This window comes from Thunnus thynnus, chromosome 6 (genome assembly GCF_963924715.1).
Source record: "Thunnus thynnus chromosome 6, fThuThy2.1, whole genome shotgun sequence".
Classification (NCBI taxonomy): Eukaryota; Metazoa; Chordata; class Actinopteri; order Scombriformes; family Scombridae; genus Thunnus; species Thunnus thynnus.
In genome coordinates, this window is record NC_089522.1 from 17,236,183 (window position 1) to 17,261,637 (window position 25,455).

Below are 25,455 nucleotides of genomic sequence, written 5' to 3' on the forward strand. Positions count from 1 at the left end.
TCAGCACCAGCAACATACAACCCACACAACCAAGACAACACATATTATAGGTTCTCAAATGAACTTTTTTTTTCAAAAGACCATTTGATCAAACCCAGAGAATATACTGCAGCATGTCTATTGTGGAGAATGCTGGATTTTCACATTGCAAATATTTGGCTGTTTGCAAGCATATAAACATGATTCATAGATGCACTTTTGTATATTTTACTATGCAAGCACATAGCATAAGCCTAACATTTACACATTTAAACAGGGGAAGGTATGGAGATGCAAAAAGGACGAAACAGTTCAATTGTTTGTGCATCGCCAGCAAAACTATTTCAGAAGAGAGTCAATAAATTCCTGTGTTGCTGGGTGGGAAACCCCGTGGGAGGCAAACAGGAGGCAGGCAAGGACAAACGGACAGATTTCCACACAGGACTAACAGAATGGACAAATGGACTGGCAGACAGCATGGTCAATCTGGCTGGATATTAGGGAAGGGAGGGTACAGGATTTGTAGGGTCAACAGGTGAATTATGTAACCCTATGAAGTTACCGCGAGCACTGAGAACGAGATTTGCCCGGCCATAGAGACCTGGGAAACAGGAAATAGATGGTTATCAAAAGGTAAGAGAAGCTAGATAGCATAGGTGTGAGGAACAGATGAAAAATGGAGTTTGAAAAAAAAAAAAAAAAAAAGTCTCTGAAACCAGGACCTACCCGCGCATTCTCCGCTTGTACCAATAGATGGCACCAACCACCAGCAGTGCCAGTAACAGCAGCAGAAGCACTGGGATGACGATGGACGTTGTACCTGCAAGTGAGCAAATAACGTGAGCAAATAAGACCAAAGTGCATGTTTTATTAACAAAATTCTCTACTAGGAAATGTGTGACTCACTTCCACTGGAAGCAGAAGAATCTACAGGAGCAGCTGCAACCTCACATCTGTATCCCTTCCATCCCGTAGGACACCTGGACACAATGAGCCAGAGTTACTAAGTATGTGTGTGTTGATGTGTGCCAGTTTGAACCACAGAAAAAGAGAGAGACAGTAGATGAAGGTAAATGCTAGGTTGGATCAGCCGGAGGTTAGGGTTAAGGTTAGGGTTAAGATCTCATGAGAGTTTTGCAAATCGTCCTTCCGGCTGATCCAATCTAGCACCAACCGTAGATGAATGTGTGTGTGATTAGTGAGGGTTGGAGGGTTGGTTGGAATGGGGGATGGTTGTCATATCTTACTTGCACTGAGGGAGCAGTGTGCGAGTGTCAACTGAACATTGTCCCTTCGAGCAGTAGTCCAAACAGGAATAGCAGCTGGGTTGGGTCTGACCATTGGGACAGCTAAACACAAACACAGATAAAAATTAATTAGACTCCTTAATAATATCCTTTCAGAGTCCTGTTATAGCAACATCTTGTTTTAGAATGGTATGTTTGAAAATCAAATAAGGGTTTTATGTTCAGATATCCCCCAACTTTAGGCCATGTAATGTGCTTTTTAATCAGTGTAACCTGTATACAATGATGTCTAACCTTGTCCATTTATTACTCAGCAGTCCAAAATAAATGTTAACAAATATTTACACATCTAAAGCCCTACTCACATGGGACTAGTATTACCTGGGGACCTCTAACAATTTATAATAATTGCAGAGGTCATGTGTGATCTTCCATGTCTGTAATTTGTTAAGTAGAAATTCCACTGTAAATTACCTATCATATTTTGCCAAACACAATCATGTGATATATATACTCCCCTGCGAATCGGCATCTCTGTGATTTGTTGGTGGATGTTAGGCAGAGCTTTGACATTTTTGATTATATCCGGCGGGATAATGTCAGTAAATTAGAGTAAAACAAACAAACTTTGCTTACACACTGCACAAACACAGACATGGGGGGGGGGGGGGTTTCTAAATCACACGAGGTCCCCAGGTAATACTAGTACTGTGCAAATAGGGATTAAGTCTAATTTATTTTGTCCAAGTTTCATGGTGTATTTACCTGCAGGAAACCTCCCCTGAGGATGATGTCAAACACTTGCCCGTTCCGCAGAACTGACACTTGTCCAGCTCACACTGGTGTCCGATGTACTGAGTGGAGCACAGACACAGTTTGGTGCCGTTGGAGGTTTGTAAGCAGGTTCCACCATTCTCACAGAACCCTTCACATTTACCTGAAAATGAGAAGAAATGAGGAGGAAAAAGTGAAAAAAGAGCTTTGATGTTTTGTGATTATGTGGCAATTTTACATGTGACATTTTTTGTAAATTAAGAGGTTTGCTTACATTAGTATTATCTCAACATCACATATAACAGATTGCTTTTTAAATGACGTATAGCAAAAATATTTAAGAGACATATTTTATTGTCTACCTACAGTCTACAAGTAAAACTCCTCAAACATGATGTAGCAACATCTGACAGTGCTGCCACTTACTGTACTGGCACTGGTCTCCCTGGTACTCTGGCAGGCAGCTACAGGTTGGCTGATTTCCCATGTTGACCGAGCAGTTGCCTCTGTTCAGGCAGTAGTCTTGACAAGTATGGCGGTTGCAGTTGGGTCCTGTGAAGCCCTTTGGACATCTGCAGGTAGGAGCACCTAGGACACAGGTAAGATACGATTTTAATGTTAAGAGAAATCTATATAGACAAACAGGAATCAATACAACACAAAGGCTGCACTGCATCTTGAAACATTTATTTAATTTTGTGATTTTTTTCCAATCTCACTTTACTGTTACTAGAAATGCACACTGTATTTGTACAAAATATAATAAATCAAGTACCAGAAAAGAACCAGAAATGGGGACATTTGGAATTTATCTGCTTCGTCCCTTTCCTAGACATCCAATGGATAGAGAGAAATTGTACTAACAATTTTCATAACATGTAAAATATGTTTTTCTCAGCTGCCATCCGTAGTTTCAAATAAATGCTTCTATCCTTTCACATCAAATTTGACAATTCATGTTTATTTTACTTAATAATTCACTAATTGGAGGTATTTTTCCACCATGGCTCCACCTATTTAAAGTGCAAGTCTGCCTATTTAATAACCTCTAAATAGAAGGTTTCCCCACCCACGGTAGTTTAGAAAAACACCAGTGAAGCCAAGTAAGGAAAGGTGATCTCAACCCTTTTTGAGTTTGGTGTTGACAACACACACATGATTATGTATGAGTGTGTCCTGCTCTTACCTGTATGAGAAGCAGTGCAGGTGCCTCCGTTCTTGCAGTAGTCCCTGCACTGGTTGATCTCACATCTCTCTCCTGTGTAGCTGGGCTGGCAGCGACACTTTGCCACCTGACGGGCATTAAGGAAGCAGCTCCCTCCGTTCTGACACTGAATATCACAGGAGCCCGAGGGGGGAGCTGTAGAGGGGGGGATTCTATGTTAAACCAACATGTATGTTGTTGTATGTTGAATCTGAATGTACAGCCACCAAGATATAAACCACCCAGGCGTTAGCTAAAGTGGAAGTAAGGATACGGTTGTTGCTCTGCGGCTCAGGCGTCTGCATAGGGCTAACAATTATTTTTATTATCTATTTTCTCGATCAATCGACTAATCGTTCAGTCTATGAATCATTTAAAAAGAGTGAAAAATGCCCATCAAAATATATGCTAAAGCACTGCATAATGTCAATAAATGCCTTGTTTTAAAACCCCAAAATATAATGACACATCTGGGAACCAGGTCCCATCAAATGTTTGGAATTTTTGCTTAAAAGATTAATCAAAATACTTGCCAATTCATTTTCTTTCAATCATCTAATCGTTGCAGTTCTAGTCTGCATGAGTGTATATAGCATGTGTACTATATGAAAGTGGGCTTACAGAATGGTGACTGGGTGGGGCTCTGTCTCTCCACACATGTGCCGTTGTCAGCCACGTAGTTGTTAGGACAGGTACACACTGGTCCACTGGGGCTGAGCAGACACAGCCACTCGCACTTCTTCCTGTCACACGGGTTAGTCACTGGTACAAAGAGAGACAAGACATTCACTAAGAAATAATGCATGGAATGTATAAAAAAAACCACAACATTTTAAATCCTTATTTTCTCTGCAAATTATATAAAGGTAATGTATTTATTTTCATGAAAATTTACGCATCTCTTGACTTTGAATACACAAGACAAGATTATACTATATGTGTAGGAAAAGTGTAAGCCGACTCAAGAAATAATATAATCCTTGATATTTGACACTCACTCTCTGGCTGCTTGTAACGGTGGTACAGGACTATGTCAGTAGCGTGGTTGATGCCTGTGGTGAGATTCTCCATGGGGCCTTTTCCAAACTTGTTGACCCGGAAGACAAAGTTATTGATATACGTGACCCCATATATATAGTCCTCAAAGATATCTATGCTAAACGGATGGAGCAGGTCTGGGAGGGGGAAAAAAAATGCAACATGTTAATGCACAATCTCTAAACTTTCACTTCACATTTCACAATATTTTTCACACAAGACAAATGTGGAGCAGCGAACTCAACTGTTTTTGATGCCGGTGACAGCAATAACAGGATCAGAGCCATCCAGTCTGACACTTCCGATGACTGAGAGTTTAGCATCTGCCCAGTAAAGACGCTCATTGAAGTAGTCCACAGCCAAACCTGAAGAGGCAGAATGAGAAGAGACTTGCAGATTAAAATGTAACAACCTGGTGATTCAGCTGGGCGGCTCCAGAGTGTAAAGCTATCTGAACTGCGGATGTGAAGCAGGCAGTTGTTGAAAGAACATGCCTGCTCAACTGACAAATCAGGGTTAAGATAAATCATACAGCGCTAATGCAGACTTACCTGTGGGCCACTGGATCTTCTCATGAATTAGAGTTTGTCTCAGAGTCCCATCCATGGCAGCTGTCTCAATTTTAGGATGGTTCCCCCAGTCTGCCCAGTACATGGTACTGAAAGAAAACAAGAGTTCAAATAAACATTCAAAGCATTTGACAACAGAAAAAGTCGCCATGATAGAAATATATGATTGTTGCTCTGAAGCCACACTCTTACCCTCTCTGTGGATCCACTACGATGGCATAAGGCTCATCTATCATGCCAGAGACGAGGGTCTTGCAGTGCTGGCCTGACATCTGAGCCACTTCAATTACATCTCGACCAGAGTCGGTCCAGTACAGATTACCAGCCACCCAGTCCACCGCTATACCCCGAGGCATCTTCAGCTCTTTAATCTGGACATGAGCAGAGAAGCATTTATAGGATGTCTGTGTGTTTGTGTGTGTGATGTGTTTGTAATGGTAGGATGTAGAGTTTTTATCCAGCATTACCTGCAGGTTTGTGATCCTGCCCTCGCTCTGCCGTCTGTTACGGTGAGAGTTGGAGGAGGATGATGATGCGGTGGACGGTCCTGGAAGTTCATAGGAGGAGATGCGACCCGTGTGCCAGTTGGTCCAAAAGATGCGGTTGGTCTTAATGTGCAGATCCATTGCGTCAATACGCACGCTGGCATCACCCTGGAAGGTCTGCTCATAGCGCCAGTTGGGCATGCCAGGGTCCAGGCTGCGAATTTCGTTGTCATCCGCTATGTAGAGAATCTGCTGACTGCTGTTCATGTCTGTAAGGAATAGAAAAAATTTAAAATAATTAATAATCATTTTGAAAGCTTAAAAACTGCCCAACAGGATAAGTAGAGTATAAAAGTTCTGGTGGTTCTGGTCCTCACTATCAGCCTTGCAGGTGTCATTGATCCTGGTGAAATACTTGTGGCAGCTGCATTTGTAGGAGCCTTTGGTGTTGTTGCAGATGTGCGAACACACTCCGAACTCCAGACACTCATTCTTATCTGAAAAATGAAGAGCCAAAAGAAAATCATATTAAAATAGAAAAATATCACAGCACACCTCCTTGCCTGCAAATCAAAAACTTCCTCTATATTTCACACATATGAGAGCCATTTGCTTTATGTCATAGCAGGTGTAGTGTTTTGTGCATGTGTACCTCTACATGTGTGATGTCCTGTCTTCTTGAAGCCTGGTTTACAGGAGCAGAAGGAGTCTGTGCCGTTGGTGACACAGTGGGCCTCGTCTCCATCGCCACACTGAGTCCTGTTACTCCTACAGTCATTTAGTTTGGTTTCTGGATATAAACACACAAACAAGATGCATCAGTGCATTTAGATTTTATGTGATTCTGCTGATGCTAAACAGTTGAAGCCTCAGATCTCAGTTATGATATACAAAATCAGTTTTGACATGAGGCACCTGTCTTGCAGTTGATCTCATCAGAGCCGTAGTCCTCACAGTCGTTAAAGAAGTTACAGCGCAAAGTGGAGCTGATGCATCTGCCATTGGCACACAAGAACTCATCCTTCTCACATGTGGGAACAGCTGGAGGGGCCTCTGTAGACATATCACCACACACACACACAAACAAGTCAGCAATCTTTAATCTAAGTTGAAGAAGTAGAGGATTTCTAAGAAATTTGAACTGCTCAACAACTTACGGCAGTTCAGTTCATCTGAGTTGTCGCCACAGTGATTAACACCGTCACACCTCTTTGACACTTGCAGACATACGCGGTCATTTTGGCAGCGGAAAGCTCTGGTGGGAGGACACTGGAACTTCCCTGAGAGCATAGAATAAGAAGACGAGAGGGACAAAGAGGGTAGAGGAAAAAAAATAGGTCAGGACAAAATATGAAGACTAGCAGACATTCAGCTCACATGTGCGATTCACAAGACTGCACTCACTGCACTCTTCTGGATTCTCATCAGAGTTGTCCCCACAGTCGTCTTCTCCGTCACACTTCCAGGCGAGGGGTTTACACAAAGTGTTGTTACACTGGAACTCATCCAGAGGGCAGTGACGCCCAGCTGAGAAACCAGGAAGGGATTGTTACTTCAACTGGTTTGCGTTTTTCAGTCACACACTTCTCTGTCGTTACAATATTAATTCATTTTATGATGAGGGAAACTTGCAGACATGGTTACAAACTAAATAACAGTATAGTGTGCACATATAAATTTACCTGAGCTGCCACAATTCTCCTCATCACTGCCGTCCATGCAGTCAGGGTCGGCATCACAACGCCAGCGGATGGGGATACAGTGTCCGTTCTTACACTGGAACTGGTCGTTGTCACACTTCAGATCACAGCCATGCTGTAGAAACATCAAAGCACGCAGGCAACCAAAGATCAGCTTTTACACTCACAAATTAGTACTGAACAAATACAATTAAGCATTCACTCCAGACAATGTTAAATATCATTTTAAGGACACCTAAACATTAAGTTTCAGCACCTCATCAGATCCATCAGCACAGTCGTGGTCTCCATCGCATTTCCACCTTCCGGCAATACAGCGTCCGTTTGTGCAGGCAAACTCACTTTCCGAACATTGTCGAGGCACTACGGAAAAAGAAAGACACAATTCATGTTACTTATGATGGCATTTTTTTAGCCTTCAGCACAAACACAGGACGAGGGCTCACAGAAGCATGTGGGAGACACTGCAGGAAGTCATATGAGAGAATGAAAGGAGCTCAATTAGTCTCAATGTTATATTAATGTATTTCTAATATGCTGATGTAATTTGAGTGTTTTGTATGTGTTTCTATATACTATTATATTAAGAACAAAGTCTTGTGCAGTGGCATCTAGTGGCAAAAGGGAAACAGTACAATAAAATGAATCTATTAGGAGCTCTGCTTGCAGACTCTCACATCTGGGTGGGGACAGGAGCACAAGAATGAAGAGACAGCAGGGAGGTGACACCGAATATGACTCTAACATGATGGTGGAGAAACTTACCTCTGGCTCATGCCAACAGGACAGTATGAAATGAAACAAATATCAGATGAGGTGAGATGCATCAGAAATGACAGAGAATGGATGTTAGTGCTGAACAGTTGAATTAGTACACAATAAACATGTTAAGGTGCAAAGTGTGCATGTAACCGTTGGACAAGGCAAGGACATGAGTGTAAGTGACACTAGACGAGGTGAGATAACAGATGTTGACAGTGTACAGTATGAAGTTTCCAGGCTGAAAGTGAGACCTACCACACTTGTCTTCATCCGAGTTGTCGCCACAGTCGTTGTCATAGTCACACTGCCAGCGGCCCGGTACACAGCGGTTATTCTTACATCTGAATTGGTACGGTTCACATGTCCTCTCAGCTGTACAAAATCACAGAAAATGTTATTTTGATTAAACAAAAAGAGAGAGAATACCTCCTATCGTTACAAATTTGGAGACATCAACACCATTAATATATCTAATTTTAATAAGAAAGGATATTCTCACCACACTCCTCTTTTGGTTCATCCGAAGCATCGCCACAGTCGTCCTCTCCGTCGCACTTCCAACGAGCAGGGATGCAGCGTCCGGAGTCTTTACATCGGAATTCGTCCACACCACAAGTCATCTGGGCTGGAGAGGGAAACATTTGGGGGTGGTTACATTGAGTGATGATTTTTAGGATAACTCAGAATAAAACATATGCAAAATAAGATGGAAGTCTTACTGCAGTTGGCGGGTTCATCAGATCCATCCACGCAGTCATTGTCACGGTCACACACCCAGACACGAGGGATGCAGCGTTTGGTGATGGCACACTGGAACTGGGTGGGCGCACACGTGACCTCGGCTATAGGAGGAGAGAACAGATATTTAGTTACTGTCTGAAATGAAACAAAGTGAAAGAATGGCAGCGTACAGTCTATGATTTGTGGGGGGGGGGCAGAAGGGAGGGTCTACTCACGGCAGTCCTTCTCATCCTCTCCCTCTCCACAGTTGTCCTGGCCGTTACAGCGGAAGATGCCTGGGATGCAGCGGCTTGGGTGGGAACATTTGAACTGGCTGGGCAGGCAAACGTGAATATCTGCAGTGCAGTTACACAGGCGGACATACAGAGAAACAAGCAGCACATACGATGCTAATCAGTAATGAAAAAACAGAAACGGCCAGATGCAGATTATTAAAAATGTAAGATAACAAACTCTAAGACATGAAATACATTAATAATCTTATAGAAACAGAGAGACATACCGCAATTGGCCTCATCCGAGTTGTCCTGACAATCGTTGTCTCCATCACATATGTATGCAGGGTTGGTGCAGATGCCTGTACCACATTGGAACTGCCCGGGTCTGCACTTGAACTCCGCTGTCATGGAAGAAAGAGCCAAAGCTTATAAAGACTGCATTGAACTCAACACACCGAGGTACCATGTTAAAGGATTTCAACACTGTATCATCTCCTCATTATCTCTGTGAAACACTCACGACAGTCTGCTGGCTCATCTGACCGGTCACCGCAATCATCCTCGGTGTCGCATTTCCACCAGAAAGGAATGCACTTGTCGTTCTTGCAGACAAACTACAGCAAGGAGAAGGAAATTAATCAGCGAGATGATAAGGAATAACCAAAGAGCTCCACTGCTACGATGCCATTGACACAGCAGAAGCTTGTTAGCACTGGGCAGCTGGCCAGCTGTCAATAGACAATCACCAGGCATAAACAGTTCACCAAACAAGCTACAGCGAAACATCAAGATATGAAAAGCCACTTATCAGCTGTAGTAATTCAGTCATATTCGCATTTATGATTTTACATGCATTTATGTTTACACATACTCCTTACCTGACTGGCTGTGCAGTTGGACATGCAAGTACGCTGATCATTGGCCAGGTAGAAGTTGGTAGGACAGGCACACTTGTAGCCTCCTCCAGGAGAGAGGAGGCAGAGGTTACTGCAGCCTCCGTTGTTCGTCTGGCACGGGTGGTTGAGCACTGGAAAAAAGAGACAGACAGAAGAGCTCTAATTGCACAGATATTTTTAAGCACAAGATTGAGGTTTTATGATATCTGGTTTTAAAACAGGAAGAATTATAATTATGTACTTGAGAGTCTATGTCTGCATATTTATATTTTAATACATAAAATTAATTCACTGCAACAGAGTCAGGTGTGTTTGGCACTACGGGTAATTTGGGAATTGGAAAAAATATCATGACTAATTAATGTTCAGTAATTAATATTTACCCCAAATTTGATACCATATGAACTTGTTTAATTAAAAACTAAAGATTCAATTTCACAACAACAAATATACACATATGTGGTCCTGTGAACTAGGACTGATATACTTAAAAGCTATTTTCTGTGAAACTCTCAAATCAAAACATCTGTTTTTACATGCTGCCTACTGCAGTGCGTCTCTTACCCTCAGGCTGGCGATAGGGATGGTAAATGTGGACGTCCATGGGCCGATGCAGGGTGCTGATAAGGGTGCTCTTGTTGGTACCCAGACTCTTGTGAGCTCTGTTGATGGACTTTGTCTCCCAGTCGGTCCAGTAGATGTACTCCTCAAACAGGGTCATAGCAAAGATGTGGGGGATGTCTTGGCTAAGAACTGCGAAACCACACACAACCATTAAATCACACTGGCAGATCAGATCAAATCTGTCATACTTAAGTTTTAATAAGCTGACTCTGTGCTTTTTTGCAAGTTGTACAATTATGTGACTTTTCCCATTAAAAAAACAGGTCTCAAATTACTTTAGACATACAGTTATGAATGGGAACCCCAATAATAACATAATGAAGTGATTTTAGATATCAAAATTTTTTATTCTAGCTGCTGAGATGTTGCTGTATCCCAACGAGAAACTGATGGGAAAATCTTGCAGTGTTAATATAAAACAGAAGCAGGGTGTGGTGCACAGCTACAGTGGCTCCAGTATATCTGTGTGTTACGTAATGGTTTCTATGCCTCATTACGCTTTATACTCTAATTGCACTTTTTTGACTCACATAACCTTGTCATTTCATGTGTTTGCTCTCAGTGTTTGAGGCTGGTGCGTTATGGAAACACACCATTATTTTCTGTTGTAAAACACAGCGATCCAACTCTATCACACATGCATTGTGTACGTGCAACAATACATGCGTTCAAAGTTCAAAACACCTTGTCATTAGGTGACTATGGTTTCTGCATTGATCTTAACAAGTGATCTGCTTTAAACAATCAAAATTATTATCATATGACAGGAGTAATTTTACAGCACCAGGTTAAACTGAGATATTAGTTAGATTAGCATGAAGCGCTCTTTGGTCCATCCTTATCAGAATTCAAACAGGCCGAGTCATGCTCTACAAATACACACACAAATACAATACAAGGCCACAGTGGTGTTTGTGTGTGTCAAAGGATGGGTGAATAATTCCCTGGACACACACCATCAAGCTAATACACGCCTGCCAGATGTTAGAAATTTACTAACTCCCTGATCATCAAAACCAAGCTTTCTTTGTTTCTAACCATCATCTAACCCTATCTTTGTTTGATTAGCATTTTATTACATATTCTATGACCTTTGTTCTTGTAATAAGTTCATATAAATGTCATCCAGCAACTGTTCCCCTATGTGAACTGTGCTGGATGAAGCATTCATTACATAATACTCTAGATATTATCCCACACACCTACTATCACAAACGTAAACGTTACATTTTGTACATTCTTCATCCGAGGAAGGTTGGGATGCCATAGCTGTCTATATGTGTTGAGCAGAGCTTAGCAAATGTGAGAAATTTCCATACAGACGCCCTCTGTGCTGCAGAATTCCTCTGCACGCCTGGTTGGCTGACAATATTAACTATTGTAGCGCTTAGTGTCCTAAACAACTGAGTGCTACGCAGACGTCACACATGCTTGAGGCCTCAGTGATTAGAACAATCTCCTCTATTCAGCGTTTGTGTCCTCAGGGCCTGTGCTGCAAGACTCCAGCCCAGCGGACAACCATCTGACCAGGCTGCTTATGCTTGGTGGCTCCAAAACAAGTATGTGTATGTATGCATGGCTATTTGATGCATGATACTATGCTGTTGCACCAAAAAGAGGAAACTACTTTTTGACATTTGAATAGCCTGAATATTTGTTTCTGCACTTCCTCTTTCACTTCTTGTGTGATGTTGTCCTAAATTATTTCTCCTGTTAAGAGGAAAAGATGCTCAAGATGCTTTGAGTGTATTTTCTGTCTTTTTCAAGTTGCAACTATGCAGCATTTGACAGCATCCTGTCTCCATAACCTTTATTTCAATGGCACTTTCTACTTAATTAACTATGTTTTATCATCAAACAATCTCACTTGAAGACACACAAACACTACGAGAATTTATCAACTCTCTCGTACATCTTATATTCCTACATAGACCAGTACATGTAACTGGAGTTTCACACTGTCAACAGCCCATTATTCAAATCTCTGAGTGTGTAAACCCGTATCAAAAACGTATCTCTGTGTGAGTGTAAACTGGTCTGTTACCTGTGTGTCTGTTGGTGCCGTCCAGGCTGGCAAACTCGATGTAGTCCTCCCTGGCATCGGCCCAGTATATACGGTCATTGATGAAGTCCAGGGTTAGTCCATTGGGCCAGGTGATCTTGTCCTCTATGATGGCACTTCTGTTGGTGCCGTCCATCCCGATTCTCCCAATGTGGGGGTTGTCGCCCCAGTCAGACCAGTACAGGTACCTAAGCAGAAGGGGATAAATATTATGTTCCTATTACATTTATTCCTTATAAATACCAATTAAATTTACCATACAAAATATAGCTCAGCAGTTATCATAACCAGAGTATTGTCTGTACTGTGTTTCTCACCCATAGCGCACGTCCACAGCCACAGCTCGAGGTTCCCTCAGCCCACTGTTGACCAGCACAGTCCGGTAGGCCCCATTGAGTTTTGACACTTCGATGGTGTCCCGGCCTTTGTCACACCAATACAAGTTCCCGCCAACCCAATCTACAGCCAGGCCATCTGGATTACTCAGAGAGGTCCGGTGCAATACCTGCCAGGTCAGTCAGTCACAGGATCACAGGTCAGTCAGTTTCAAATCAGAGACAGAGAGAAAAGAAGTAAATGCAATACTATGGTTTATGTGTTGGCTGTAACATTTATCCATTAGGTATAAATATAACTCAAATATTCATTTAAATTAAAGAGGATCTGATTTCTTGACTGACCTCCATGTTGCTGCCATTCATATGCATGCGTCGGATCATGCTGCCCTGAGTGGTCACATCTGTCCAGTAGATCATATGCTCTGCATAGTGGAAGTCCAGTGCCACTGCATTATTCAGACCCTGAAACAGAGGTAGGAAGAGTATTAGCAGGTGTACGGTAGGATAACAATAACAACTTGTTGTGTTTCAGTAGGTCAAACTGAGATCTCACCTGTTTTATAAGAGTGTAGTTGGAACCATCCAGGTTGAGTTTTCTCAGGTAGTAACGGTTAGCAAAGATCAGGTAGGGCTCCACTTCTACACACGCCAGACAAAAAACAAAAAAAACCATATGCTTCAGGATTGAATTGGCTATGAGCAACCGGCGAAATGCAAAACACACACGTGCGTGCCTTACCCGATGTGGACTTGCAGATGGTGGGGTCATTGGGGCTGAGTTCAAAGCCATCCACACAGAGACAGTGGAAGCTGCCGTGTGTGTTGATACAGCGCTGAGAACAAGGGTAAGTAGTTGTGCACTCGTCTATATCCACACACGTCTTCCCATCCCGTTTCAGCTGGAAACCAGGATGACACCTGCACTGAAGGGGCCAAGAGCACAGGAGAAATGTCAAAATCTGACAGCCTTCAGGTTCTGGCACTTCTTATTTTCAGTCTGGACCAATTACAAGAGTCTGCCACCACCTGTCACAAAACCTCTCAGTCAGTCAACCTGATACGTGCGTTTTCCTTCCAACAAAATCCTAATTTCTGCCCAATTTCTATGTAAAGTGGAACTGACTGAAACTTATTTCGGATATCTCAACACTGGCATAAAATCCAGTGTCTGCTGTCAAATAGGTAGCTATGAATATCATTTGCAACATTGTTTTTCAACACGTCACAGCACTGGTTTAATTTTATGTGATTGTAAAATAAGTGCCATAAACATCATCTTATCACAAGGAACAGTAAAAACATTTATTAGGTGCTAGTCAAAATCAGCTTGAAGTGTCACTTCTCATAAGCACATCTGTGCTTTGAAAGAGCTCCAACTCGCACTTTCATTATCAAATCCTACTCCTTCGCTGTTCTGTGGGAATTTGCAGAGTTCACACAAAAGAAATCACACTGGCTGTGATGGTAAAGTTTTGTACAATTATGTGTTGCGCAAATACTGAATACATTCAACACAATCCATCAGCATGAAATGAATCATTTTGGTGTACTTGATCCTTGTCCTTGATTTTCAAATGAAACTCTGACCACAGCCTCAACACCACAGACATGAGAGTTCACACAGAGTTCAAGCTGTTCTAAGATGGGCCTCCTACTTTCAAGAAAGGGAGCCAAAACATGTTTTTGTCTTATATAACCGCATGCCTGAAGTGAGTGGTTCCCAACTTTTCTACTTCAGGTCCTCCTTAATTCACCATTAACAGCGTACACCCCGTTTGTTTGTGAGGTAGCTGTGTGCCTAACACACATGTAATTTCTTGGGTAATTAAAGTTAGTGAGTTCATGAAGTAATTTGGATTTGATTTAGTTGATCTTTGGCAGAAAACAAATGGAAAAAAAACAAAGAAAAAAAGCTTTAAAAGAACTAATCAGATGGCTTACCTTGAAGCCAATCTTGAGGTCATCACAGAGCTGTGAGCAGCCACTCAGCTTACTGTTGAGACACTCGTTGATGAAGCAGTTGAGCTCATCAGAGCCGTCACCACAGTCATCATTGCGGTCACACAGCAGAGTCTCATTCAAACACTTCCCATTACGGCACATGAAGGCTGACTCATTACACGTCCTCTCTGAATTCATAGACAAACGGCACGGTACATTAGTGTCACTTTGACACAGAATGGCTTTTCTGCACAAAGCATTTCTCATATGATTCATACTTTATTCTGTTGGTAGAATAATAAAAGCTGTAATGAGATATTAAATAAATGGTGACAAATGGTAAAATCTCTACCAGAGTCAGTGCAGCGAGGGTTCTTGGGAGCTTCATCAGAGCGATCCTGACAGTCAAACTCTCCGTCACACTCCCATTTCTTCTGGTTGAGGCAGCGGCCGTTGGCACAGCGGAACTCATCTGGACCGCATGTTGGATATTCTACACCAGAACACAATTATGTTCATTACTTACCTCAACCTCAGTTTGTATTACAACTAAAATAATCTTTAATCATGTTCTCTCTCAGTCTCTTTTATTTTGTTTCAAACTTTCCAATCAGTCTTTCTCCATTTCTCTTCCAGGACACACAATGACACACACACACACACACACACACACCACTCACCACATTCTGGGGATTCATCTGAGCCATCGGCGCAGTCGATGTCATGATCGCACACAAAGTGTTTGGGGATACACTGTCTGTTCTGGCACATGAACTCATTGTCGACATCACAAGTGTTGTTGGTATACACTGGCGGAGGAGAAGAATGCACTTTGGTTAATATGTTTCTGGGTATTTCATCCACACAACACAAAGATGACAGATTTTCTATGAGGTTAATTTGTAACTGTTCCACTCACTGCAGCCAGCCTTGACACTCTCATCAGCGCCATCAGGACAATCTTTGTCTCCATCACATTTCCAGCGTTGTGGCACACACATATGAGAGCCGGGACACTGGAAAGCCTCAGGACTGCAGGTTTTGGATTCTGTTATGGACAACATAATGGGAAAGTTACATGATGATGTAATATCAGGAAATCTTTGGCATACAGTCAAATATATGCGCTGGGCGTAGGAGAAAGTAATTCTCCAAGTGAGAGCGTCACGTACTGCATTTCTGGTCTTCATCAGAACCATCACCACAGTCATCAGAACCGTCACACACCCAGTGGCTGGAAATGCAGCGGTGGTTCCCACATTCAAACTGGGTGGATGTACAAAATTTATCTGCAAAGGGGGCAGGAGAGCTCAGCATTTTGGAGAAATTATCTAATTTACCCAAACCGTAACTCATGTTTTCCATGTGCAGTGGGAAGCTTGAAAAACATTCTGGTATGCTTTGTTTTCAAGAGAAAAGAGTGGGTAATAGAGTACAACTTTGAAGCAGACTTACCACAGTGTGTCTCATCAGCCCCGTTCTCACAGTCATTCTCCTTATCACATGTCCAGCTCATAGGAATGCAGCGACCGCTGGGACAAGCAAAGAAGTTGACTGGACATTTAAGTTTCCTTTTATCTGCAAGATAAAAAAAACAACAAAAAAAAAACAATATTACAGTTTTGGCAGTTTAAGATACTAGAAAAGGCATGTTAGAGGGGAACAAAGAACCCAACCTGGGCAGTTTCTCTCATCAGAAAAATCTCCACAGTCGTTGTTGCCGTCACACACCCATGAGGAGAGGTAACACAGAGTGGTTTTCTCACAGCTCTGGAAGGAAGCTCCTTTCACTCCCAGGCGGAAGAAACGTGAACAGTCGGTCGGTTCTGAGAATAATGGAAAAATCTTTTCAAAACTCCTTTTAAAGAAATCTTAACTTATCCTTTAAGCTCATTTCCCTACATGAATCTCATTGTTTTTAAAGCACAGAAGAGATCCCACTTTCCCCTTACTCCCACAAGTGAATAGGAAGGGACATGAAATATTGTTGAAGATGATGGTAGATTACTTACGGCAGTTCATTTCATCACTAGCATCCTCACAGTTGACCACCTGGTCACAGCGGCTGTAGTTGGAGATACAGCTGCCATCTTTGCACTGGAATTCTCCTGCTTTGCACAGGGTCACTGCAAGATCCACCGGAGTTTTGAAATTACATATGGGAAGCCAGAACACCCTCACAAGGAAATAAAACCTCCTTGTTAAGTCAACTTTGTAAATCCTTTAATATGTACCAGTCAGAAAGAACTTCATTAGGTTAGCAATACATAACTGAATAAGAAACAAGCTGAACAGAGCACATCCAAGATTCGCAGCCCAGACCTCAAAGCCCACCCATCTTGTTAATTAGTTCTGCATGTCTTCTCTTGCAGAGCAAATCCAGTTAATGTGTGATTAAAATGTGTAAATCAGACAATTTGATCAACTCAGGGAAAAACATTGCACTTGTAACTGTGGGACACAAACGTGTTGTGTAGCCAGAAGAGTTAAAAATGCGCCAAAATCCAATATCATGCAAACAGAGATTGGCATGGTTTCACTTTGTTCGCCTGCTACAGGCTTAAATAATGATTTTTTTCAATCAGGTGCCGCTATAAAATGGACATAAATTACTTACTGTTGCAAGGCAGTTCATCTGAGTGGTCGCCACAGTCATCCGTGCCATCACACCAGAACTGGTGGCCGATACAGCGGCCATTCATGCAGCGTCTGTAGCCTTTCTTACAAATTCGATTGGCTGTGAAGGAAGAGCGGTAGATGAGACTTTAAATATGGCTGAATCCACCAATTTACAATTTCATTAATGAAACTAATAAGCTGCATTGTCTATTCTGAATCAAACTGATTCATCGCCACCCATCCTCTGAGTTCACAATTAACATTTATTTACCCGGGAGTCTCTCTCTACTTTCTCTTTAACTAGTTTGTAGTCACATATTAGCCCTCACTCCCCTGGGAATCTAATAATAATCTCATGTATTTATTCATTCATTCTCAATTGCTAGGATTATGACCATGAGCTAATTATCTGACACATAAATTATTAATGATGACCTGTGAGAGCTCATTGTTCACTAATTAATAACTCTGAAGAAAAACTTACCACAGTAGGACTGCTTCTCATCAGACTTGTCCTTGCAGTGAGCCATGCCGTCACAGGTCAGGCTGTAGTTGATACAGTCACCGTTTCCACACTCAAAGTCATCCACACTTCCACATGACATATTCAGTGCTGGTGAGATAGAAACAGGACATTCAACTTTTTAATAAAGAGGAACCTAAAACTCCTAACTCTCTAAAACCAGAGAGCAGTTTCTTTTTTATCTTACAAGAACATGTGTTGTCTTCAAGAAGTTGTCTGACTCCACGGCAACTGCAGTTGACCCGTCCATCAGATGTGGGCAGACACAGGTCTTGGCAACCTCCGTTATTTGTTCGGCAAGGAGAAAACTCACCTGAGGAATGTATAACACATTAGGGTTAGTTAGGGTAGGGTAGTAATGTCAAATTTTGACAGCTCGGCCATATTTATAGTTGTATAGGAGGTTGGCTTTCATGAAGTACAAGATAAAAGCGCCACAAACAGCTGCTTGGCAAAACAAGCCTTTATAACACCAATAACATTGGCTGGAATAATATGATTGACAGGAGCAGCCTAAAGAAGCTTAACAATTACTACAGTGAATGATACTCACAGCTGTTGGTGTCATTAGCCACAGCAACGATGCCCATTGGCTGCTGAGGGATATCAGCACGCAGCACTTTCATGTCTCCTCCTGTGTATTTGTCAGCTCTAAGAACCGCCCTCCTCACCCAATCAGTCCAGAAGATGTAGTCTCCATACACAGCCAGGCCGAACGGATGGACAGGCTCATTTTTCAACAAGACCTGAAACAGAAATTTTTAGGGATAATTTCACAGATCACTGAAATGTAAGTCAACGCCTTGATGAGGTCTTCTTTAGAGCCAAAGGAAATGATTAAAAGGCTGTCTTACGTAACGGCTGCTTCCATCATATTCACAGCGTTCAATCTTGTCCAGTGTGGCGTCAGAAAAGTAGAGTTTCTCTGCACGGTGATCTATGGCCAGGCCATTGGGAGTTTTAATGTCACTGCCAATGATCACGAGCACATTGGCTCCATTCAGGGAAGCCCTCATGATACTGGGAGCCTGCTCGTTCCAGTTGGTCCAGAACATGAGGCTGTGGGAACAAACACAGGACTAGTATAATAATCTGCTGTGTTGGCTTCCAAAATGTCTTTCTATAAAAGTTATGGGTGACTGAACTAAAACAAATGTGCTGTTCAGAAGAAAAAAAAAGAAAGAAAGTGTATTGGAACTGGGCCCTGATACAGTGCAGAACACCACGTTTTGATATTAATGACTCACTCCTGACACTCGTCCAGCACAAAGGCTCTAGGGTGGTCTTCGCCAGACATGGTAACCACAGTGTTGCGATTATAGGCCACAGAGCGGCTCTGGTCCACAGTGTGGCGAGTGATGGTGGAAGTTGTGTAACTTGTCCAGTAGAGTGTATCCCAACCACGGTGGTACGCCAGGCCCTCAACTGAACCTACATCTGTGGAACAGATACGCAAGAAAGGTTGTAAATATTTTGGACCATGATGATTTTTCAGACTATAGTTATTTTGTTGCCATCCAGCCAACACTGTGAGATGTATAAAACTTAAGAACTAACTCTTTTTATTTCACTATAAAAAATACCACCTTTCAAGGGTGTTAGTAGGAGCTTTAATGAGTCCTTTTGGTGAGAATTCAACAAATCATTAATCACTGTCATATTTTAACAAGTTGCATCCGTGGTTAACTTGGTGGGACTTTATTGAAGAGGCCCCCCATCTTCCCGAATAAGTTCATGAATGGTGAAACACTGTGAGAGAGATGGACAAGGTTAAAGAGGCGAGAGAGAGGAAAGAGTAACATGGAAGCAGTACCACACAGAACCGGGTGTGTGCCACGCCTGCTGTTCCTGGAGAGAGTTTAAAGAGCGTGTATCATCCTGTCATTTCATGGCTGCACATACAAATACAACTCCCTGTGGATACTCTCATTCATACTTCTTGTTCTGGGAAGAAAACTGCCACTGGAAAAGCTTGAGTCACTTTAGGGACACTGGCCAGAGTGAAGAAATCAGCCATGAACGGTAAAGATAAAGCAGCTGCTCCAAACATCCATCATCCTTTGTTCTGCGACACCCACTCATAGCACATATGGTAGTAGTAATTTTTTTATCTGTGGTGCCTCCATGACACACAACATGGAAAAGGACACTGTTATGCAGTCTTATGGGCTCCAAGGTGTGCATCCATCTGTTTGTAGTCACACTAGCAACCACATTTATGACCACTTACACCCAACAATAAAAACCTGAATACTCCACACAACTGTTTGCTCTTGGCTGAAAGTCAATAATTAGCCTTTAATAGACATTTTAGATGAATGACGAAGTGCCATAATCGACCTTAATGCAGGAAAATTTTAGGGCTGAATTCCTAGTAAACCAACCTAAATACACCTAAAAGACCAGTTTAAATTACAGTGTCACGCAAGCAAAGTCATACTTGTGTTTTTCACCCACACCGCTCAGGCTGTACAAAACGAAAATGACAAAAAAGGTGCGCTGGAGCAGCTAATTGCTTGCATTTAAGGAAAATCATACACTGAATGAAATGGATAAAGTCGGTTCCAGCCTGTATTATGTAATGAGAAACATCAGAGTCCCCCTCCCCTTGCCTAGATCAGCTCAGCCCCTGGTTACTGTGCAAACAATGGAGAAAACCTGTTGGGAAGACTATAGCACACTCTGAACAGAGCCTTTCTGACAATCACAGGAGTAGTACAGTAATCCAACGGACACTCAAGAATTACTAAGCTTTTGTTACTGTTCGTTTTAGGATCATTACTTATGTATTTTTTCCTTCCTAAGACTGAAGATCGTGTTAATTGTACAATAACTCTTCTACTAGTGGAGTCTACGGGTTACACTACTCTGAAGAGCTTCTAAATGGACAAGATGCCTTTTACCGCGGTGACCACTTAGCATCAAGTAGCATTGACTGCTTTTAAAGTGGAATGTCTGTTAGCAACCATTGGGATGAATTTGTCCACTGTTGCCTGGTTTCAAGAAATCAATACAGCCATAGAATACTACTGCACTGACATCTCTTCTCTGATTTTGACTCAAACTGCTCCTTGGATTATGATAAACATGCTGATGCAACGAAGCGAAAGCCAGTGTGCAAGGACTGCTCCTTAAGGTCACGTTTTCTTTTTTTTTTTTTTTTTTTTTTTTGAGTAAAGTTGGATATCAGCACGACATTTTAAGAGGAGTTTTTCTGAGACTATTCCTTGATTTTTTTCAGAAAAGGCAAGTACCATATAAGTTATTTTAATTTCTTCAAACAGCTGGAAAACAGTAAGAGTCGTAAGAGTGGAAGAGGGATTCAACCAGATACCAACAGGAGCATGTGTGGCTCTAGACGCAGCAGACTTAACCACTTGACTATCTCTGGGCACTTGAGAATGAATTCCAACCGCATAATAATGGACTGTATATTTTTGCAGGTCACATTTACCACTCAACACACAAACTAAAAATAAACTGGAATATACTCTTTCTCATCTGTTTTCCAGAGAGAACACAGTTTATAAAGGTCAATGAAGAAGTCAACTGACCAGTGTGATCTTAACTGCTTAATTAATTGCTATCATTATGAGAGCACTAGTTGTTTTAATGGAGTGTGGTCATGCCTGTGATTAATACAATTTAAAACATGAACAAGAGCCAACAGATGCATTACTCAGACACTGCGTGAACATGCTGCTCTAATGCTCAACATTGACAGGCCATTAGATTAATTAAGTAAATTGATTTTTATTGTGAACGCATGGAGACTTTGGGGCAGCAAGTAAACAGCAGTGACTTGGGCCAAATGAACAGGGCAGATGAGGTTTTGATTAAGGCTTTGGTACCCATTCTGGATGGGCTAATTCTGGTGACCGGCCTGGTGGGTCAAATCTTGGTCATCACCATCCTAACTGGCAGGAGGAGGAGAGATGGTCAACCCCCGCATGGTACAGACACTCTGCTGCTGGCCCTGAGTGCTGCTGATCTGCTGCTGCTGCTCTGCCTGCCCTTCCACACCTCCGCCATCACCCTGGGATGCTGGCCCTTCGGCAGCTTCCTGTGCAAAGCCATCAGCTTCCTGGGTGTGGCCTGCTCGTCTGCATCAGTCTTTACCCTGGCAGCTTTGGCTGTGACGCGCTACCTCACAGTGGTACACCCCACCTGGGTGTACCGTTCAAGAATGCACCGACGCATAAAGCTGATGGTAGCTTTGCTCTGGGTCCCTGCCTCGGCTTTGGCAGCACCACAGTTTGCCTTCCGCACAGTTACCATGTCCAACGCTGTGTACTGTTTTGCCTTCCTGTCTGACTTCAGCCAGCTTGTCTACAGCATCGCCCTCTTCCTGTTTGGCTTCGCTCTACCGCTGGGCATCATTGTATTGATGTATGCCAAGATCTACTGTTTTCTTCGGCACGCACGGAAGCTTGGGAATGCCCCCCAGCTGGAGCGCTATCAGAGCCAGGTCACTCACACTTCAGCTCTCCTTGTACTGGTCTTCACTCTCCTCTGGCTGCCCTCCTACGCGCTCATGTTCTCCTTCATAGGAGGAACCATTAATGTCTCACCCGGCTATAAGACTATTGCCATCCTGGCCAGACTGTTGTCATCCTCAGCAGCAGTGATAAATCCTGTACTTTATGGATTTATGTCTCAGAAGTTTAGAAGAGACCTACTAGAGCTGGGTAGAGGGCGCTGGGCAGGGTGTAAAAGCTGTCTGATTGGTTGTCCTCATGTGATGGGCAGGGACATGGTACAGCCCTTTGAGCTGGACACAAGCTCAGAGAGAGGGCAAAACTGACTCTGAGATCACTGCTACCTCATTTAAATCTGGCCATAGGGCTGGGCAATATAGATGAAATCAATATCATATTTACAGTAATTAAATGCAATCAACTGTTATGCATTAAATCAGACAAAAATCTTAATATGTCTGAGCTAAAATTTTGAATTTGCTTTCATTAAATTGGACTGCAGAATTTAACAATGACACATCATCATGACCAAAATATTGCTCTATGTGAAGCTAACACTTTCCTGTTTCCTCTCTTGGATTAAATGGAATACATTCTGTAGTTGGTGGATGAAAAACTAATGTGTAAAAACTGGCGGCCATTTTTACAGTCTTTTCAAAACCCTGATCTCGATGGAACATCAATAAACAAACTCGCCTCATGCACTTTACTGCGTTCTGCTGTCTTTTTTTTTTTTTTTTTTTTTTTTTTAAATCAAAGAATGAAAAAAAAGAAAAAAAAGCTTTGGTCCAGGGTTTTTAAATGTGATGCTTTTGGAGTTCAACAACCTACTCTTGAATCATTTAAAGAGAGTACGATTTAAAAGACACTTCAGTGTTAAAACAAGCAAAAAACACAGTGTGTGTGTGTGTGTGTGTGTGCGTGCAAGTGTGTCTTCTTCCATGTGGCAGCCTTAAGTGATGTCAATCTCCTCTAGTTGAAAAGCTGCAGCTGTGTGTTCATTACAGTGGGTCCTCCTGGGTACTTGTGTTGTCAACATGCGTGATGATGGCTGTTTACAGTGTCGAGAGTACGAGTGACAACGTTCAATTATTAATGGAGAAGATAAAAGGAACAGGACCACGAAGCAACAGAGCTGAAATACATGTAGAAAGAGTGGAGGGAAAGGTTTATGACAAACAGTGAGTGATGCTTAGCGGAGCTTTGTGGATTTTCTGAGGAGCTGAAAGAATGCCATGTGATTGGTGACTCCATACTTACTGTCCACTACAATCTTGCGGTCAGTGCCGTCATCGTTGATTTGCTGGATATTGCCAAAGTGGATATCACTGAAGAAGATGCGGTTGGCTCCCTTCCCTCCACCACCGTGGTAGTCAAAGCTGAGGGCAATGACATTCTTCATGTGGTCAGGGTCTTCAAACGGCTTTATTGGCGCATTTAGGTTTGTCTCATCAGACAGGTGGATGCTTTTCAGAATGGTACGCTCCGAGTACAGCAGGTATCCGTCATAGTCGCGGCAACTGCGGTTGTCCTCTGCCAGCATGCCGTGAGCACAGGCGCAGGTGCGTTCCACGCCGCCACGGAAAAGACACAGCTGTTCGCACCCGCCGTTGTTGTCTTTGCAGATGTTGGTGCCTGAGGAGAGTGTGACACATTTATATGGCGTGCTGTTAAACAAATAATGAGCCTGGTTAAACCCAGCATTTCATTAATTCCTGGGGGGTGTTGATTAAGTTGGACAGTGAAAGTTTTTATCACTGTGTGTGTGAAGGCCTGTTTTTCTATACATGTGAGGACCAACTTGTGGCAGCCCACTGTTCTTGTGAGCACATTTTTGCTAGAATTCAGAGTGAAAAAGCTAATTTTCATTTAATTTGTGGTTAAGTTTATGGGAGTGTGTGTTTGTGTGTGTTCCTACCTTGCTGCCTGGCCCTGTTGAAAACCTTGATATCTTTCAGCTGTACACCAATGCCAGTCCTGAGCTGGACTGCATCTGTAGCATTGTCTTTACTGCCTCTCTTAATGGAGCCATTGGCATGAGTCCTAAACAAAAGACAACAAAAATGTCAATTAACAGTATGATACAAAGTGAAATATTGCACATAATTCAAAAGTCGTTATGTATTAAAAGGTATGGAGAAATAATTCAGAACAATGGCAAGATATAGATCAATTAACAAATTAATTCATTACTGAACTCACCTATCGCTCCAATAGATGTATTCCTCAAAAACTGAGACAGCGAACATGTCCATGTTGTTGTTGGCCAGCACAAGCTCCCTGTTCTGTCCTGTCTCCAGGTTGATGCGCTCAATCTTATCTGTTCTGGCATCGCACCAATATAGCAGACCCTCCTACAGGCACAAACGACAATAAATAGTGTTGATTGTTCAAGGAAGGTCACATTTTAAAATTACAAATTAAACAAAAAGGTTTTTGGGAGACTGGCTTGCTTGTATCCTAAAGAACACTGACATCATAACATTTTAATATACAATACTGTGTATTTTTATGCGTAATTTTAGGTAACCAGCATTAGCAAAAATTAGAATTTGTATGAGCTCTGAAGCTAAACTTTAAGTACTTTTAAATATTATGAAGCTACATATACTAGGCAGATACAGTAATATGGGATATTTGTAGAAACTTGTTACATAACAACCTGGGTTGACCAATGGTCCATTGGTCTCTGAAAATTCACAGTGCATGCATGTCTAGACTAGACACAGGAAACTCCCTCTCTTTTAATAAAGACAAATGCATTTAGGAAGTTCTTTAGTACTATGATGTCAACTGTGGTCCACACCTCGTAGTCGATGGAGATTCCATTGGGCCAACTGATGTTCACATTGACCAAGACCGACCTATTAGTGCCGTCCAACCGAGAGCGCTCAATACGAGGATACTGACCCCACTCAGTCCAGAACAGATACCTGCACAAAAGAGGTGATATAAGCACATTCGTGAGAATGAAGAAAAATAGCAGTATGCTTAAAACTACATTGGAAGTACCTTAGAGCAACACAGTTACAGAAGGCAGAATTTAACTGTTGGCAGACAGACGTACCCTTTCACTGGGTGGACAGTGATGGCTCGGGGCTTGTCCAGGCCCTGGGAAATAACCACATAGCGGAAGGAGCCATTCAGCCTCGCCACCTCGATTACATCAAAGCCCTGGTCAGTCCAGTAAATATTTCCTATAAAGAACAGAGATATAAATCAGCTATGTAGCCCTTTATCTCTACTTGTGTAATTAT

The 25,455-nt window shown here is 42.3% G+C and overlaps 2 protein-coding genes across 2 annotated transcripts in view; one reads left to right on the plus strand and one right to left on the minus strand.

The window, feature by feature from the left end:
• The window catches only part of lrp1ab (low density lipoprotein receptor-related protein 1Ab), a 90,838-nt gene that overhangs the window by 3,096 nt on the left and 62,287 nt on the right, over window positions 1-25,455 (minus strand). The window contains exons 37-87 of the mRNA XM_067592237.1: window positions 25,266-25,395; window positions 25,005-25,131; window positions 24,401-24,552; window positions 24,117-24,241; window positions 23,459-23,833; window positions 18,968-19,157; window positions 18,575-18,779; window positions 18,274-18,466; window positions 17,908-18,033; window positions 17,682-17,810; window positions 17,196-17,315; window positions 16,591-16,704; window positions 16,255-16,404; window positions 16,034-16,156; window positions 15,751-15,867; window positions 15,498-15,626; window positions 15,259-15,387; window positions 14,931-15,071; window positions 14,579-14,766; window positions 13,377-13,560; window positions 13,191-13,276; window positions 12,980-13,099; window positions 12,617-12,804; window positions 12,282-12,487; window positions 10,178-10,366; window positions 9,596-9,744; window positions 9,238-9,331; window positions 9,002-9,118; window positions 8,715-8,834; window positions 8,478-8,600; window positions 8,258-8,383; window positions 8,014-8,130; window positions 7,253-7,359; window positions 6,979-7,111; window positions 6,701-6,823; window positions 6,454-6,576; window positions 6,212-6,349; window positions 5,949-6,086; window positions 5,674-5,793; window positions 5,279-5,565; window positions 5,004-5,182; window positions 4,794-4,900; window positions 4,488-4,607; window positions 4,203-4,379; window positions 3,826-3,966; window positions 3,187-3,360; window positions 2,427-2,588; window positions 1,992-2,163; window positions 1,227-1,328; window positions 886-959; window positions 706-799 (exon numbers count right to left, since the gene is read on the minus strand). Of these exons, the coding sequence (XP_067448338.1) occupies window positions 706-799; window positions 886-959; window positions 1,227-1,328; window positions 1,992-2,163; window positions 2,427-2,588; window positions 3,187-3,360; window positions 3,826-3,966; window positions 4,203-4,379; window positions 4,488-4,607; window positions 4,794-4,900; window positions 5,004-5,182; window positions 5,279-5,565; window positions 5,674-5,793; window positions 5,949-6,086; window positions 6,212-6,349; window positions 6,454-6,576; window positions 6,701-6,823; window positions 6,979-7,111; window positions 7,253-7,359; window positions 8,014-8,130; window positions 8,258-8,383; window positions 8,478-8,600; window positions 8,715-8,834; window positions 9,002-9,118; window positions 9,238-9,331; window positions 9,596-9,744; window positions 10,178-10,366; window positions 12,282-12,487; window positions 12,617-12,804; window positions 12,980-13,099; window positions 13,191-13,276; window positions 13,377-13,560; window positions 14,579-14,766; window positions 14,931-15,071; window positions 15,259-15,387; window positions 15,498-15,626; window positions 15,751-15,867; window positions 16,034-16,156; window positions 16,255-16,404; window positions 16,591-16,704; window positions 17,196-17,315; window positions 17,682-17,810; window positions 17,908-18,033; window positions 18,274-18,466; window positions 18,575-18,779; window positions 18,968-19,157; window positions 23,459-23,833; window positions 24,117-24,241; window positions 24,401-24,552; window positions 25,005-25,131; window positions 25,266-25,395 (7,453 nt within the window). The remainder of the gene's footprint in view (window positions 1-705; window positions 800-885; window positions 960-1,226; window positions 1,329-1,991; window positions 2,164-2,426; window positions 2,589-3,186; window positions 3,361-3,825; window positions 3,967-4,202; window positions 4,380-4,487; window positions 4,608-4,793; window positions 4,901-5,003; window positions 5,183-5,278; window positions 5,566-5,673; window positions 5,794-5,948; window positions 6,087-6,211; window positions 6,350-6,453; window positions 6,577-6,700; window positions 6,824-6,978; window positions 7,112-7,252; window positions 7,360-8,013; window positions 8,131-8,257; window positions 8,384-8,477; window positions 8,601-8,714; window positions 8,835-9,001; window positions 9,119-9,237; window positions 9,332-9,595; window positions 9,745-10,177; window positions 10,367-12,281; window positions 12,488-12,616; window positions 12,805-12,979; window positions 13,100-13,190; window positions 13,277-13,376; window positions 13,561-14,578; window positions 14,767-14,930; window positions 15,072-15,258; window positions 15,388-15,497; window positions 15,627-15,750; window positions 15,868-16,033; window positions 16,157-16,254; window positions 16,405-16,590; window positions 16,705-17,195; window positions 17,316-17,681; window positions 17,811-17,907; window positions 18,034-18,273; window positions 18,467-18,574; window positions 18,780-18,967; window positions 19,158-23,458; window positions 23,834-24,116; window positions 24,242-24,400; window positions 24,553-25,004; window positions 25,132-25,265; window positions 25,396-25,455) is intronic.
• Window positions 21,478-22,701, plus strand: LOC137184496 (galanin receptor type 1-like). The gene has a single exon (XM_067592244.1). It carries the CDS (start codon window positions 21,487-21,489, stop codon window positions 22,522-22,524), a length of 1,038 nt encoding a protein of 345 aa, XP_067448345.1. The 5' UTR covers window positions 21,478-21,486; the 3' UTR covers window positions 22,525-22,701.

Bases quoted from the DNA above. Each gene is read 5' to 3' on its own strand.
- LOC137184496 (XM_067592244.1), top strand. From the start codon at position 21,487: ATGGAGACTTTGGGGCAGCAAGTAAACAGCAGTGACTTGGGCCAAATG.